The sequence below is a fragment of the Lepidochelys kempii genome, chromosome 23, assembly GCF_965140285.1.
Source record: "Lepidochelys kempii isolate rLepKem1 chromosome 23, rLepKem1.hap1, whole genome shotgun sequence".
Classification (NCBI taxonomy): domain Eukaryota; kingdom Metazoa; phylum Chordata; order Testudines; family Cheloniidae; genus Lepidochelys; species Lepidochelys kempii.
In genome coordinates, this window is record NC_136402.1 from 2,363,246 (window position 1) to 2,378,391 (window position 15,146).

Sequence of the window (15,146 nt, forward strand, 5' to 3'; positions counted from 1 at the left end):
ACTTGATTAAAATCTATGAGTACCTAGGTGGGGAATAAATAATTAATAATGGGCTCTTCAATCTAGCAGAGAAAGGCATAACACGATCCAGAGGCTGCGAGTTAAAGCTAGACAACTCAGACTGGAAATAAGGTGTACATTTTTAACAGTCAGAGTAATTAACCAGTGGAACTGGTTACCAAGGGTCACAGTGGATTCTCCATCACTGACGATTTTAAATCAAGATTGGATGTTTTTCTAAAAGATCTGCTCTGGGAATTATTTTGGGGAAGTTCTATGGCCCGTGTTATGCAGGAGGTCAGACCAGATGATCACGATGGTCCCTTCTGGACTTGGAGTCTGTGAATCTGTGTATCTAAATATATGCTGTGCCAGCTTCATACAGTCATTTGGTAGGTGAAATATACAGGGAAGTGATTATCATTACTATAGCTGCTCGGATCTTAAAGTGCCTTACAGACTTGTAACAGGCTTGGTGAGCTGAGGTTGGGTAAAGGACAAACTAACATGGTTTGGAGTTTAATAAAAAGCCTGGCTTCTCTCAGGCAGAGCGAATGCTAAATTAAAACAAAAGGCCTTCATGCAGCCAATAGCCTCTGTGGGAATAACAAATTTGCAGGTCTTACATTCCCATGGGTAAATTGAACATATTAGTTAATTGGAAACTGCAAGTTATGGAGCAGGGTTTTTCTTAATTGCACAACAGATCCAATCGTAGCAGAATTTTGTTTTTTACTGCAGTTATCTTCATATTGGCTGTGATACCAAGGAATTTTTTAGCAGCTTAGACTATTAAAACTGAAGAAAAGGTCAATACAGCTGACCACTCTGCTCCTTTGGAACACTGGAATTCTCTATTGGAACGATGAAGCTCATTTGTGCAGGAGACAGAACGTTCTCAGGGCTCATCCAAGGCTGTGGAATTTGCCTCTGTTGGAACTCAGAGCTACTTCAGACCTCACCACTTTACGATTCAAATGCAAACCTCACTTCTTCAACCCGGCCATCACAAATAATAACATACAGCACATCAGCCTTTCTTCCTTTTATTTTTAGTCACATGCAGTTTTCCCCCAGGGGAGAGTAATGGAATGAGCCACACATTACATGTCAGTCCCTTGTTTATTTTATCACTGGAAGACACTCAGATACTACAGTGATGAGAGCGGCGAAAGATCCAGCAATGGAACTAAAGGTCTGTTTGATCTGCCATAAATCTTATCAGCTGTCTAGCAGTCCCACTGTTAATATCCCAGAATATTTTAAAGCACCATAGCAGGTCATAAATTATTGCACCGGTTTTGTGTATCACTTTTTGTTTGCAGAAGCAATACAATCTTGCAAAACTGAAAAGTTGAGTTGTTATTGGATTTCTTTTGCTTGGACAGCAAGTAAAATATAACTAGGGTTTTCCCCCAACCATCATTGTGTGGGAACTGGAAATATATTTTGTTGTTGGGCTGGTGGCTGTTTTGCGAGACTGGATGATGAAATCCTTCCTCACACTAGTCAAAATGCTCTTGTAGCGCCTCTTACTAAAGCAGCAGTGTTCAGGTCAAGGGCTTGAAAAACATACTCACCCATGGCAATTGGGACAATTTCCCTGGAAGTTTTCTCATTAGCTTCTGTAGAATTTAAGGTGTTATTTTTTAAAAAAAAGGTTAAAGATGAAAGAAAGCTTTCTAGCCTTAAAGGAAACCCTTAAAATATGACCAGCTGTCTTCTGAGAGTGCAAACAGAAGGCCTCAAACAGGGTATTGGCATGACTTGCCTCCATTCCTCTCAGTGTGCTCTTTACTTTGAAGCCTGTCACTCACCCAAGCCTTGTCTACACACAGAATTTTCACTGGTTTAACTAAAAAAAGGTTAAAAACCGGTTTAGTTAAACAGGTGCAAACCCTATGGATACTCTTGTACTGGTTTAAAACTGGTCATATTGATTTAACTTGTGCCTGTAAAATTGTAAATACCAATGCAAGAAAAATTGATGTAAACCAGTTCAAACTGAATTAAGAGTGTCCATGCAGGGGCTTGAAGCAGTTTAAAATCTGCCTTTAAGTAAACTGATGCAAAATTACTATAATCCAATTCTTCCACTGCTTAGACTAGTGTAAGTCAGGAGTGTCTCCACTGAAGATAGAGTTAAATGGCTTTAAAACTGGTGTGTGAGTGAAGAATCAAGTTTATGGGCCAGGTCATCAGCTGATGTAAATCGGCATAGCTCCGTTGATGTATTGTACTAGCTGAGGCTCTGGCCCTTTATGTGGAACTTATGGGAGGTTTTCTGCTATCTCTCCTCCCAACCAAGCCATGCATACACTCTGAAAACTGGCAACAGACAGGATCTGTCTTCCAGTCTAGTGACCCACTGGATGATGTGTTAAGGGCTGCCCTAGGTGAACAATTTCCATCTGCTTCTCTGTTACCAGGAACAACCTACTGCAGAAGAGGAGAGTAGCTCTGAGGACTGAAACTTTTAACATCAGTGCAACTTAAATAACATCTCAAAATAGTGGACAGTGGCCTGTTCCATAAAAACTCACAGCTTTTGACTAATGTAGTAGTAGGATCCATGCAGCAGGGTGAATAGTCTTAACATTTACATATATTAATATATTTGACCTTTGTTCTGTAAAAAGGTTGCTACAATGAGAATTTTTATATCCTTTAGGATTTTACTAGCATGCCCTAGGGCCAAATTCAGAGGTGATGCTAAGAAGTCCAGACTGGTAGAACTTACATTTTCTTTCTGCTCTGGAATTATATTGTATTTGAGTTGGATGAAACTATCACAAAGTGGTTACAAAAACAGTGTTTGTTGTACATGTAGGGAGGATTTTGGAAAACACTCAGCACTGGCTTAACTCTGCTCCCATTGACATCAAAGGATAATTTCAGTGGGAATGAAGTTAGGCAGACACCTTTCCAAAATCCCACCCAGAAGGTAGGGAAGCGTTAAACACTGTTATACATCACCTCTGTACTCAGCCCCACCCCTACTGCATTTTAATACTGGGCATGCAGATTTCTACCCCGTATCTCATTACTGTTTCTCATTGATTCTAAAAAATCAAAATTTTGGTGCAAGAACAGAATTTGGTCCAGATTTTCAGGGGTGAGGACAGCTCTCCGATGCTCCAGGGTGCTCTCGTTGGCAGCAAAGGCCTGGTCTGGCAGCACAACAGTGGCTGGTATGGCAAGGTACTGCCTGCCTAATCTCGCCACAGCGGGGAAGCGGTGCTCATTGGTTTTCCACCAGTCCAGTGGGTTGGTGCTGCGTTTGCAGAGAGGTTCCACAATGTAATTCTCCAGTTGCTGATGAATTTCCGGCATGCTCTCCGTTGGATCTTTCCCCAAAAGGATGTCATACATGCTCTGGGACTGGCCACTTGGGCCTCTGTCTTTATGAGCAGACAGCTGACCCCCTGCTTCTCCTACCTCTGCTTTGTAATCTGAATTCGGCACCCAGAACTGGGGAGAAGGCGGGGACTGGTGGTTGAAGACCTGTGATAGCATATTTTTGACTCTCTTATGCAGCTCACTCCTCAGGTTGGGACTCAGGAACCTCATCTCCTTGAAACGAGGGTCTAGAAACGAGGCAATAATCGCAGGGCTTTCCAGCACCTTCTCATCCTCTGATATACTCCAGCGCTGCATCAGCTCTGACCTGATATTGCCTACCACCATCTTGATGATATCACTGGACTCTTCCAACTGCTGCCCAATGGCAGCGACGATACCGTGGATGCAAGGCATCAGAGAAGAGATGGAGATGTTCTGCTCCTCACGCAAGAACGATGTGGCGATCTTAATCGTCCTCATGACTGGCACCAGGTCCTGCAAGAGCTTCCACTGGTGGTCAGCTAAGTTCTGCACAGCCAACGTCCCTTTGGGATGTTCCTCCAGCAGGGACATGATAGCCCATTTGAGGTCCAGGAGGCTCTCACACATCTCGATGGTAGTTATCCAGCGAGATCCCACGTCCATCACCAGCTTCAACTTGGTCTTGTTGATCGCTTCCAGCTTGCTGTTCAGCGAGCAGGTGGCTTTCGCATCCTGTTGGAAGTAGCTCACTATGCCCCGGGCTGCAGTCAGAGCCTCTTGCACCTGCCCGACCTCCAACCCCGCCTTGATGCACAGGTGCAGCATGTGGGCAGCACAGCACAGACTGGTCCAGCCATAAGCCCTTTTAAGCGGCTGCGAATTCATCACTGTGTTCTCCAGGCTGTCATGCATCACACAGAAAATGGACTTATTCGACAACCCAAACTCTGTCAGGATGCTGTAGAGCTTCTCTCCTAAATCGCCCTCCCCTTTAGTCTCATGCACTGGCTGGGTTTCCAGGATACATCTTGCCCGGCGCCACTCTCCGTCGATGAAGTTGGCTGTGATTGTCAAGTATGTCTGGTTGGGCTGGGACACCCAGAACTCCACGCAGAGGACTATGGACTGGGCTGTTTGCAAATAGCGCTCCAGGTGCTGCTTCACCACATTGTATCTATGCCACAGCATGCTGGAGAGCTGAATAGGAGATGGAAGGGTAAAATTAGGCTCTAGATACCCGATGAGGAGGCCAAAACCCTTGTCTTTCACCACGGAAAGAGGATGGAGGTCACGAAATATCATCTCAAGCACCAGTTCCAGAATCACATCAGTCCTTGGTTCCGAGCAGGACGCGGCATGGTACAGGTAGTTTTCTGGTGTCATCTGCCGGGACCTCTTTATCATGTTCTCCTGAGCCATGCAGTCAGACTCGGAAGCCTGGTCATCCTTCAGCTGCGAGAGCAAAGTGTCGCGAATGCTGTGCTTCCTCACCAGGTGCTCCCGCATGGTGGTGGTGCTATTGTGAAAGGAGAGCTGCTTCTTGCAGACGTTGCACTCGACATAGGCATCTCCCAGCTTGGTGTAATAGTTCCACACCTTGGACTTGCGGCGGTCAACATAGAGGGAGGTGCTCGTGCCATCGTGATTCGCCCCTTTCTCCCTCTTCCTCCTGGAGGCTGGGCCAAGGTTGGCTGCCATGTTGTAGGTGTTGAACACCATCGATATTTCCTCTGTGAGGAGGAGAAATCCCAAAGTCACTATTAAGATCACCCAAAAAAATTGCATTAGTTCCCCCGCAAAGCACAGTAGTTTCATTATTTCATAGATTTTCATAGAGATTCAGGCCAGAATGCACCATTAGATCATCTAGTGTGATCTTCTTTATATCACAGGCTATACATTTCACCCAAATACCGCTATGTTGAGCCCAATTACTTTACTTAGTCCAAAGCATTTCAGTCTTCAGGAGACTAAACTATGTGCCACAGGCAGAGAACAGGAGAGACCAAGGTAACCACCAATGCCAGAGGCCCCTGCAATGGCAGGGGATTGATTAGGTGAGATATGCCCAGATGATCCCACCAGGCAAACCATGCCTCAGGCTGCAGAGGAACACGAATAAGGGACGTGGATGGTAGAGTTGTAGGAAAGAGATCTTTATTGAACAGGCTGGGAGACCAGTATTATGTGCGGAAGTCCTAGAGTTGATGTGAAAGCAGTCTGGTTCAGCCAGCGTTCCCGAGCTCCTTAGTGCCAGGCTGAACTAAGTCCCTCCTGAAATCTGACCCTCTTTCTCAGGTCCACTCATCATACTACAAAGCAGCATGAAAATCTTTTAGTTTTAGTTGTGAAGGTCTAATATTATTGTTTAGGTCACACTTTATATAAAGAGGATACATTTATAAATAGTTTATACAGGTTTAATAGATGTTATAAGCATCTACAGACATGAGTGACGTACTATAGATGGTTAGAAGCATATCAATAGAAGGCATTATAGGTGGTTATGAGCAACCTGTTGAATGTAATAAATGGTTAATCAACTGTTATAATGTCTATTCATCTATTTGCAAACTACTTATAAATGTTCCCTTCATGTGAAGTGTGACCATTATTTATACAGCACCATACATGGGCCTGGCTCTTTACAGCCATACATGAGGCAGATGATAACAACAACATAATGGCATCATTGCAAAATGCATTATTAGAAAGAGGCCAGAGAAATGCACATACCTTGCACTGTCTGAGGGTAGGATTGAGTGATAACAGGGAGAGACTGCTCTTCTATTATCTCCTCTTTGGGCTGTGCGTCCCCTCCGTTGTCCTCTGGCTTAATACATTTCTGCAACAACTGAGATGCCCTCTTGGAGTTCACATCTGCCATTTCGCTCTTAAGGACGGAAACACAAAGCTCATTAGAACAACAATAAGGAGAATGGCCCTGCACTTCTGACTTCGGCAATTAAAAAGTGGGAGCTGGATAGGGGCCAGATTCTGTTCTTGGTTCCATGGGATTTACAGTGGTGTAAGCAAGATCAGAATCTGGCCATTGTTCTCCTCTACTGTGGCTATTACCTTCAGGTAATGACTAGCGATAACATAACGCCTGTCATCCATGAATTTCACAGCTCTTTGCAAAGTGAGTCAGTATCGTTACTCCCATTGTACAGTAAACATTTGTGCCCGTGTATTTGTAGATTTTAAGGTCACTGCACTAATCTAGTTGGAGCTACTATATAACACAGGGCATGGAATTTCACCCAGTAATTCCTGCAGTGGAGGGAATTGCTCTTCCCTGTGAAGACAAGACTGCAGTTTGTTCTGTCTAGGTGCTCAGATATTGCTCTGATGGGCAGCAATATAAGAACCCAAGCAAACAGAACAGTAGTGTAAAGAGGTGCATAGCAGGGCTACCCATAGGTCAATCAAAGGAAAACCTCTGTAAGAGATCTGATGGGTGGGGTTTCCTAGAATGGCAAAGGATATCTGTTCTGGTTTTCTAGCACTGAGTCATGCACTGTGAAATACTGACGTCTAAATGCCCCCTTACCTCCCACCTTCAGTCATATTCAAAAGCTAAAAAACAGCATTTTATCTATGTCAATATCAGAAGGGATGCCAACAGCAACCATTTATTTAAACAGGTGATCTTTTAAGCAGCTGTTATCTACAACTGCACTGCAGTGCTCCATGCAAGGAGGAGGGGCCATCTGGCAACAACCTGCAAAGACCAACAAGCCTTGAAGGCATCATAAATCATGAATGTAAATATCATTTGGACGGAGAGCTTTGCAATCAGGAATCTGTTGTGTCACCTATAAAACACTTGGCCATATGCGCTCCATATAGTGCAGAAGATTTTAGAGGAAAGCTCCATGTCAAATTATGTAGCATTTCATGGGTGGCTAAGGAATACTTATTTGTTATTTTACAATCACGAGATCTCATGACATCACTAGATACCATGGTGATAAATTTTATATAAAAACCTAAGCTAGGTCTTCTTTGACAGCAAGAAGAAAAGAGAGCAAGGCATATTTTCAAGCCAAAATTGCAGTCTCTGCACGGTTTGCACCTGTTTCAGCATGCTTGTCACAAGAGTCTTTTTAAAGTCCAACGCAGGCTTATCTCATTTGCTAATGCCGCCTCATTTCTTCCTGTCCTTTGCTGCTATTTATTACTGCAACTGCATCGTTTAACTCTGCAAAGCCTTCCGAGGAGGGGAGGACATGACGTTTGCATGAAAGGTGCTGCACAATGCCATGAGAGTTGCATTGTATTGTTAAAAAAGGTGACAGTGGAAATAAACGAAGTGGTGACGTCACATTTAAAAACCTCCAGCTGGTCATATGCAGAGGCTGTAGTCAAAGAAGCCCTGCCTGGAAAATAATTTCAAGGTTAATTTGCTATAAGAATCACTATTTTACCTCCCCTGCTTTAAAACAGATATTATGTCTAGCACAGAAAAATATACATCGTGCATAGACTGAAGCAAGGCTTAGACAAATGAAGAAACAAGTAGGCATATGACAGTGTATACTCACTGCTTTGTTACCATGGGCATAATACAGGCTGGTGGGTTGTTTGCAGTCTCTGAGCTCTGTGCAGTGAAATGGGATAGCTAACCTTTCATCTGGAAGTAATTCATTTAGGGCTCCTCTCAAAAGTTCACACTGGGATGAAAAGTGATCTGAACTTAAATGGATGTATTCTTGGATGCCAACGAAGCTGCAGGCACATCAGAGCACAGATGCTGCATACAAACTTATGCTTGTGTACAAATGGCGAAGGGGGGGGGGTCTCATGGTTCACATTTATAATAATACCACTGTATCTTCAAAGAACTGTGCAAAATAATCCAATTAATCATTAACTATTTCAACATCAAGGGACAAATTCTGTCCCTGGATACCCAGTTAATAAGACACAAATTTTTAAGTGTGGATAATTAGCCACTGGAAAAAACTACCAAAGGGAGTGGTGATTCTTCTTCAAATGTCGGTCCCTATGTATATTCTACATGTGGGTACACATGCACCCCATGCCCCTGAAACCGGAGATTTCTAGCAAGTAGTGTCCATTGGTCCACACCTGTGCAGTTGCCCTCCTTGTGCTCTAAACTGAGGTCACTAGTGGATCAACGCCTCTCCAGTTCCTTCTCACTGCCACATGGTCTGAGTTGGAATCCTGTGCCTGTAACTACCTCTGTGTGTCTTTTTCTTCAGAACCTGTAAATATAATTGTACATAGTTTTTAGTATTCTTAGTGTTGTTAGAGTTTTAGCATTATAGCATAGTTAATATAGCTTAGTTTTGCCCGCCGACAAAGACTATGCCCTGAGTCCTGGGGTATAAGAACCGTATCTCCTGCCCCTCCTTCTTCTCCAGGAGAGACGGACACCAACACTGCCTCTGTTGCCTTGGAGAGGTCACATCTCTGCTAAGTACAGCATCTGACACCCCCTCACCAAAAAAAACCTGCAAGGGACAAGAGCTCCAACTGAAGAAACACCTTATGGAGAAGGCCATGAGACCTCAGTTGGATCCAAGTCAGTGAGACATGCCTCCTCCCCCACATACAGCAGCCTCAGTGGATGAGCAGAGCCCCTTGGAGCACAAGCTCAGGAGCCAAGGCCAGAGCTGCTAAGCTCAAGGAATCCCTGCTATTTTAGACTATCTCTTGTCCCTGAAGACATCAGGACTTTCTGTTCGTTCACTGTGGGTCCATCTAGCAGAAATCTGGTAGAAGACTACTGCATTTTTACTAACCCAACAACCACTGGATTCCTGCAAGGTCTCGTTAGGTCTCCAGTGATGCTGAAACCTACATCAAAATGGGACTTCAACTTTGTACTATTAATGCTTACCAGACCAATCTTTAACCATTGGCCATGTATTCAGTGTCCTACCTCTCCATGAAGATCGCCTTCCTAGTTGCCATCACATCAGCCAGATGGGTGAGTGACCTAGGAGCCCTCATGGCTGACCTGTCATACACCATTTTTCATAAGGAGAAGGTTTCCCTTCAGCTTCACCCGAAATTCACCCCCAAGATAATTTCTGAGTTTCATATGAATCAACTTATTCACTTACCAGTATTCTTTCCAAAACCTCATACTTCCAAAGAGGAGAGGAGACTTCACTTTCTTGGTATCAGACGGGCTTCGGCATTTTACCTGCAAAGAACAAAACTGATCAGAAAATCACCAAGGTGATTTGTCGTTATAGTGAAGCAATTGCGAGGACAACCATTATCTGCTCAGTAATTCTCTACGTAGATTTCTGGCTGCATCATTCTTTGTTATCAGTTGGCACATATTCCTCCCCCAGATGGGAGCCCACTCCACTAAAGCACAACCATCCTCAAGAGCATCCTTTCAAGAGGTACCCATACTAAACGTTTGTAGGGCAGCTACCTGGAGCTCCATCCATACATTCACAAAACATTCTGCATTAGTCCAGGCCTCCTTTGCAGATTCAGCTGTTGGGACATCAGTATTACAGACATCTATTCCAACTGCATCCTTGCACCCCTGTTCTGTTTGAATACTGCTTACCAGTCATCCATATGTGGAATACACATAGGGCCCAGCACTCGAAGAAGAAACGGAAGTTACTTACCTGTAATGGGAGATGCTTCAAGATGTGTGGTCCATATCTGTATTCCACTACTTGCCCTCCTTCCCCTCTGCTTTGGATCTTTCTGAGTTGTGGTAAGAAGGGGAATTGGAGAGGTGTCGGTCTGCACTACCCTTTATGCCTTCGGTTCGGAGCATGAGGAGGACAACTGTGCAGGACAACTGACCAGTGGACACTAATTACCCAGAAATCTGTCTCATGGAGTGCATGCATACACCTCTCAAAGAATCTCCAGTGACAGATAAGTCACCTCCATATTCTCCATCTCGTGAAGTCTTCCCATCAAGACTGGATGACTTTTTGGAAGAGATGCTTGTTAGGATATAGATGTTCAGGCCTGTCTTGGAAGGCCTATACTCTAAGAATTTAGGTGTATTCTTATCACTTGGCTAGTTAGAGGTATAAAAGAAAGAATCAAAATCACTGTCTGCCAGTGTAAGGTCCTTCTCTTACTGTGACAGTCTGAGGCCCTGTTCTTAGGCTAAGATCTTTGGCTAAGCAACAGAGGCAGCCATAAGCTGGGAAGCGACTGGTCACATCCTCACATTCCAAACTAGTCACATTGAAAAAAGGTGCTATTGGGCTGTTAGGAATACACTCCTGTCCTGATAATGCCTATCACCTCCAGAGAAAGGGAAGTGCCTAGAAAATGTAAAAGGAAACTTAGTTTGATAGCATCCAGTCTGGCAAGAACTCACTTATCAATAGCTGGGATGTGAAATCCTCATTTCTTTAAGAAGAAAAGGAGTACTTGTGGCACCTTAGAGACTAACCAATTTATTTGAGCATGAGCTTTCGTGAGCTACAGCTCACTTCATCCTCATTTCTTTGTTGTTCTATCACTGTAGTCCCCATTTCCCTATTGTTTGTCTGTATAATCTCTTTCTGGTTCTGTGATTGTTTCTGTCTGCTGTATAATTAATTTTGCTGGGTGTAAACTAATTTATGTGGTGGGATAGAATTGGTTACATAATCATGTTACAATATGTTAGGATTGGTTAGTTAAATTTCAGGAAAATGATTGGTTAAGATATAGCTAAGCAGAACTCAAGTTTTACTATATAGTCTGCAGTCAATCAGGAAGTGGGGGGGGGTGTGTGGGGGGAAAATGGGAACAGGGAATGGGAGTAAGGAAGTTGGAATCATGTTTGGCTAAGGGCAGGAATGGGAACAGGGACACAGGTGTAAAGCTCTGCGGTGTCAGAGCTGGGAAGGGGGACACTAAGGAAGGAAACTGGAATCACGCTTGCTGGAAGTTCACCCCAATAAACATCGAACTGTTTGCACCTTTGGACTTCGGGTATTGTTGCTCTCTGTTCATGCGAGAAGGACCAGGGAAGTAAGTGGGTGAAGGAGTAAGCCCCCTAACAATGCTTTAGCCAAATACTTATTTGGGGGCTCAATACAGGAGTAACTGGATAAAATTCTGTGGTCTGTGTTATTCGGGAGGTCGGATTAGATGATCTAGAGGTTCCTTCTTACGTTAAAAATCTGTGAGTCTGTGAAACCCAGAATTTGGCTTTAGCTGAATACAGGACATGCTGCTTTAATTAAATATTCCTTTAGCTAGTAAAAGCGATAGCTGTGGTCCACTGTGCCAGGCTTAAGACTGGGAGGCAGGATCATTGAGACCACGTAAAGCCTCATCAAAATCCATGGCGAGTCTCCTCAAGTGCAATGATTCCTTAGGCTCTCGTGCTGTCAATCCAGTTGCAGGCGCGGGGTCCAACCTATTATGTCAATCAAAGAGTATATTTAATGAAGGCCCAATCCTGGGAATTGCCAACTAACAGTGACATCAGGGAGAATTGATACTGCTCATCTCTTTGTAGGATATTTAGGGATAATCTTTCCTGCAGCTGTGAAAAAAAGGCTACAATCCCATCAGGAGGGTTCAGGTGATACATACTACCAGAGCAAAGTGTGCAATGCATATTCATGATATACATCAAGAATGATGGTTTTTAACCAGAAGTCAGCATTGTTGTTGATGGAGATACGGTCTCATAATATCAGAATATGTGTTTTCTGCATACAACTCCAATGGCCAAAGGATTTTGAATTACTTTACAAGTTCAGCCTAGCAACATACAATCTGCCTGTAGCCTAAAGAAGATGGATGGTATTGTGGGAAAGGCACTGGCTTGGGACTCAGATCTAGGTTTAGTGCCTGGTTCTGCTACACACTCACTGTGTGACTTTGCACTTAATTTCTCTAGACCTCAGTTGCCCATTTGTAAAATGAGGCTATAAGACTTTCTTAAAGTAACAGGGGAGCCAGTGTGGCCTAATGGTTAGCGTATGGGCTCTTCACTCAGGAGACGGAGTCTGTTCATGGCTCTGCCACTGGTTGCTGGGTGGCCTTGGGCAAGTCACTTCACCTCTCTGAGCCTCATGGTTCCCATCTGTAAAATGGGAATAACGATATCAGCCTCCTTTGTAAAGTGCATTGAGATCTACTGAAGAAGCGTGCTAGATAAGAACTGCCTTTGGATTATAAACTTTTTGGGGCAGGGACTGATTCTTACTTTGTGTCTGGACAACACTTAGCACAATGGGGCCCTGATCTCTGTTGAAGCCTTTCGGTGCTACCCTAATACAAATAATAAATAAAAATGATCATTAATACTATCACTGGAATGTAGCCACCTCTGGGCTGGAACGCTGGGCAGCAACACTTAGTACAGCAGCTGAGGACTGAAAGTGAAGAATTAAAGGAATCCTCAGTTTCTGTTTTCTGCAGCTGTACAGTGCTTATGAATAGTGTGTATTCTTAAATGATTCATTCGGCCTTCATTTTTACATAATAGATTCACACAGGCATTGTACATTAACATATATTCATTGTAGATTTCTGTCAGTACATTTTTTTAATAATTGTTTTTCTTTTATACTCTTTCCCTTGTCAGAAATGATGACCTACCTAACTACAGTATTCCCAAGGCAAGGTTTCTCTGACCTCTACAATGCTAAACAGAGTGACTGAATGTCTGCACTCAGTCATGCAAATGGGGTCTTCATTGCCACAGAGAAATCTGTAGCAGCTGAAAAATGGCAGAGGACATTAAAATAAGCAAAAACAAAACCAAAAAACCACCTGACACACTGAAAATGTTAACATGAATGTTTGCAAATAAATCAGTTGTTTGTAGTGTTACTGGTCCCAGGATATGAGAGAGATATATAGGTGAGGTAATCTTTTATTGGATCACCCTCTGTTAATGAAAGAGACAAACTCTCGAGCTACCATGAGCTCTTCTGGTCTGCAAATAAATCTGTCCAGTGCTTTAGACTCCGGGGGAGTGCAGTTCACATGAGCATGTGACTTGCAACTCTGGGCATGGAGTGTGTCTGTCCTAGTAAAGCTTTGCCATACCAGAGGATTGAGATGTACAGTTCTTTCAATCTCCTAAAATATTTGTAACAGAAGTGGTGGCGCTGGAATAAATTCAGGCAAAAAATATTTAGTCTAGGTATCCATTTGCAAAGGAGTAATCCCAGAATATTATTTGGTCTAATTTATCCAAGCATTTGGAAAGGAGCAACCCTAGCATGGAACAGAATCGAATCTATCCTGTCCTACCCTATCCATTTGCAAAGCATCAGCCCCAGATTTTCATGGTTACCAACCTGAAAAAAATTGTAAGAGGGAGATTTTAAAAAGGGGGAAAACATCCAACAAACAGACAAGTGATCAGACAGCACTATCCATTCACTGAAGTCCTTTTGTCCCAACCCTCCCACTTCCCGGCTGCCTTTGGCACTTTCTGGCACTCTTAGTTTAGTACCTACATTCCCTCACATACACTATATATAGATATGTTGCATATAGGTGATCTGCATAACCATATATGCCCCCACACATAAATACAAATTATATGTGTATCTATCTAGGTGCAAGAGGGAATAAAGGTATTTAGATGTGTGTATGCCTATATTGGGGGGGGGTGTCTTTCTCTCTTTAAGGGTCCCTCCCTCTGCATGAGAATCTAAGGCTCTTTAGAGTGACCTCTGTAGGGGTTTCTCTGCATAGAAACATAAGGCTATCTCAAGCTATATGTCGACTGTTATAAGAGCTTCTCTCTATGGAAGCCTAAGGTTATCTATTTAACATGTTCATAAATGATCTGGAAAAAGGGGTAAACAGTGAGGTGGCAAAATTTTCAGATGATGCAAAACTACTCAAGATAACTAAGTCCCAAGCAGACTGCAAAGAGCTACAAAAGGATCTGTCAAAACTGGGTGACTGGGCAAGAAAGTGGCAGATGAAATTCAGTGTTGATAAGTGCAAAGTAATGCACATTGGAAAACATAATCCCAACTACACATATAAAATGATGGGGTCTAAATTAGCTGTTACCACTCAAGAAAGAGATCTTGAAGTCCTTGTGGATAGTTCTCTGAAAATATCCACTCAGTGTGCAGCAGCAGTCAAAAAAAGCAAACAGGATGTTGGGAATCATTAAAAAAGTGATAAATAATAAGACAGAAAATACCATGTTGCCTCTATATAAATCCATGGTACGCCCACGTCTTGAACTCTGCATGCAGATGTGGTCACCCCATCACAAAAAAGATAGATTGGAATGGAAAAAGGTTCAGAAAAGGACAATAAAAATGATTGGGATATGGAACGGCTGCTGCATGAGGAGAGATTAATAAGACTGGGACTTTTCAGCTTGGAAAAGAGATGACTAAGGGGGGATAGGATAGAGGTCTATAAAATTATGACTGGTGTGTAGAAAGTAAAGAAGGAAGCGTGATTTACACCCCACAACACAAGAACTAGGGGACACCCAATGAAATTAATAGGCAGCAGGTTTAAAACAAACCAAGGGAAGTATATTTTCACACAAGGCACAGTCAACCGGTGGAACTCCTTGCCAGAGGATGCTGTGAAGGCCAAGACTTTTACAGGGTTGAAAAAAGAGCTAGCTAAATACCTGGAGGCTAGGTCCATCAACGGCTATGAGCCAGGATGGGCGGGGACAGGGTCCCGAGCCTCTGTTTGCCAGAAGCTGGGAATGGGCGACAGGGGCTGGATCACTCCCTGGTCTGTTCATTCCCCCTGGGGCTCTCCAGGAGCCTTCCCAGAGGGGCGGCAGCCGCCCGTGTCACGTGACCGGGTCACGTGGCGCGGGAGCCTTGAGGCGGGCGGGGCTTTCTCCCCCCGTCACGTGA

General features: G+C 43.6%; 1 protein-coding gene across 6 annotated transcripts; it reads right to left on the reverse strand.

Annotated features, from left to right (window-relative positions):
* Positions 1 to 1,030: 1,030 nt before the first annotated feature.
* On the reverse strand, positions 1,031 to 15,072 carry LOC140902041 (E3 SUMO-protein ligase ZBED1). 6 transcript variants are annotated; one of them, XM_073321661.1, is made up of 7 exons: positions 14,909 to 15,072; positions 9,948 to 11,695; positions 9,420 to 9,502; positions 8,419 to 8,555; positions 7,403 to 7,706; positions 6,061 to 6,217; positions 1,031 to 5,054 (listed from the first exon to the last, which is right to left on the reverse strand). In XM_073321661.1, the coding sequence occupies exons 5-7, from the start codon at positions 7,412 to 7,414 to the stop codon at positions 3,007 to 3,009; spliced, it is 2,217 nt and encodes a 738-aa protein (XP_073177762.1). In that variant the 5' UTR covers positions 7,415 to 7,706; positions 8,419 to 8,555; positions 9,420 to 9,502; positions 9,948 to 11,695; positions 14,909 to 15,072; the 3' UTR covers positions 1,031 to 3,006. The 6 variants fall into 6 exon arrangements, with proteins under 6 accessions (XP_073177762.1, XP_073177755.1, XP_073177761.1 ...); XM_073321654.1 differs by having other exon boundaries at positions 1,031 to 5,081; XM_073321660.1 differs by lacking the exon at positions 7,403 to 7,706 and having other exon boundaries at positions 1,031 to 5,081.
* Positions 15,073 to 15,146: the final 74 nt, after the last annotated feature.

Bases quoted from the DNA above. Each gene is read 5' to 3' on its own strand.
- LOC140902041 (XM_073321654.1), bottom strand. The intron at 5,082-6,060 runs GTATGTGCATTT...TGATCTTAATAG, and splicing joins CTACCCTCAGACAGTGCAAG to TGACTTTGGGATTTCTCCTC.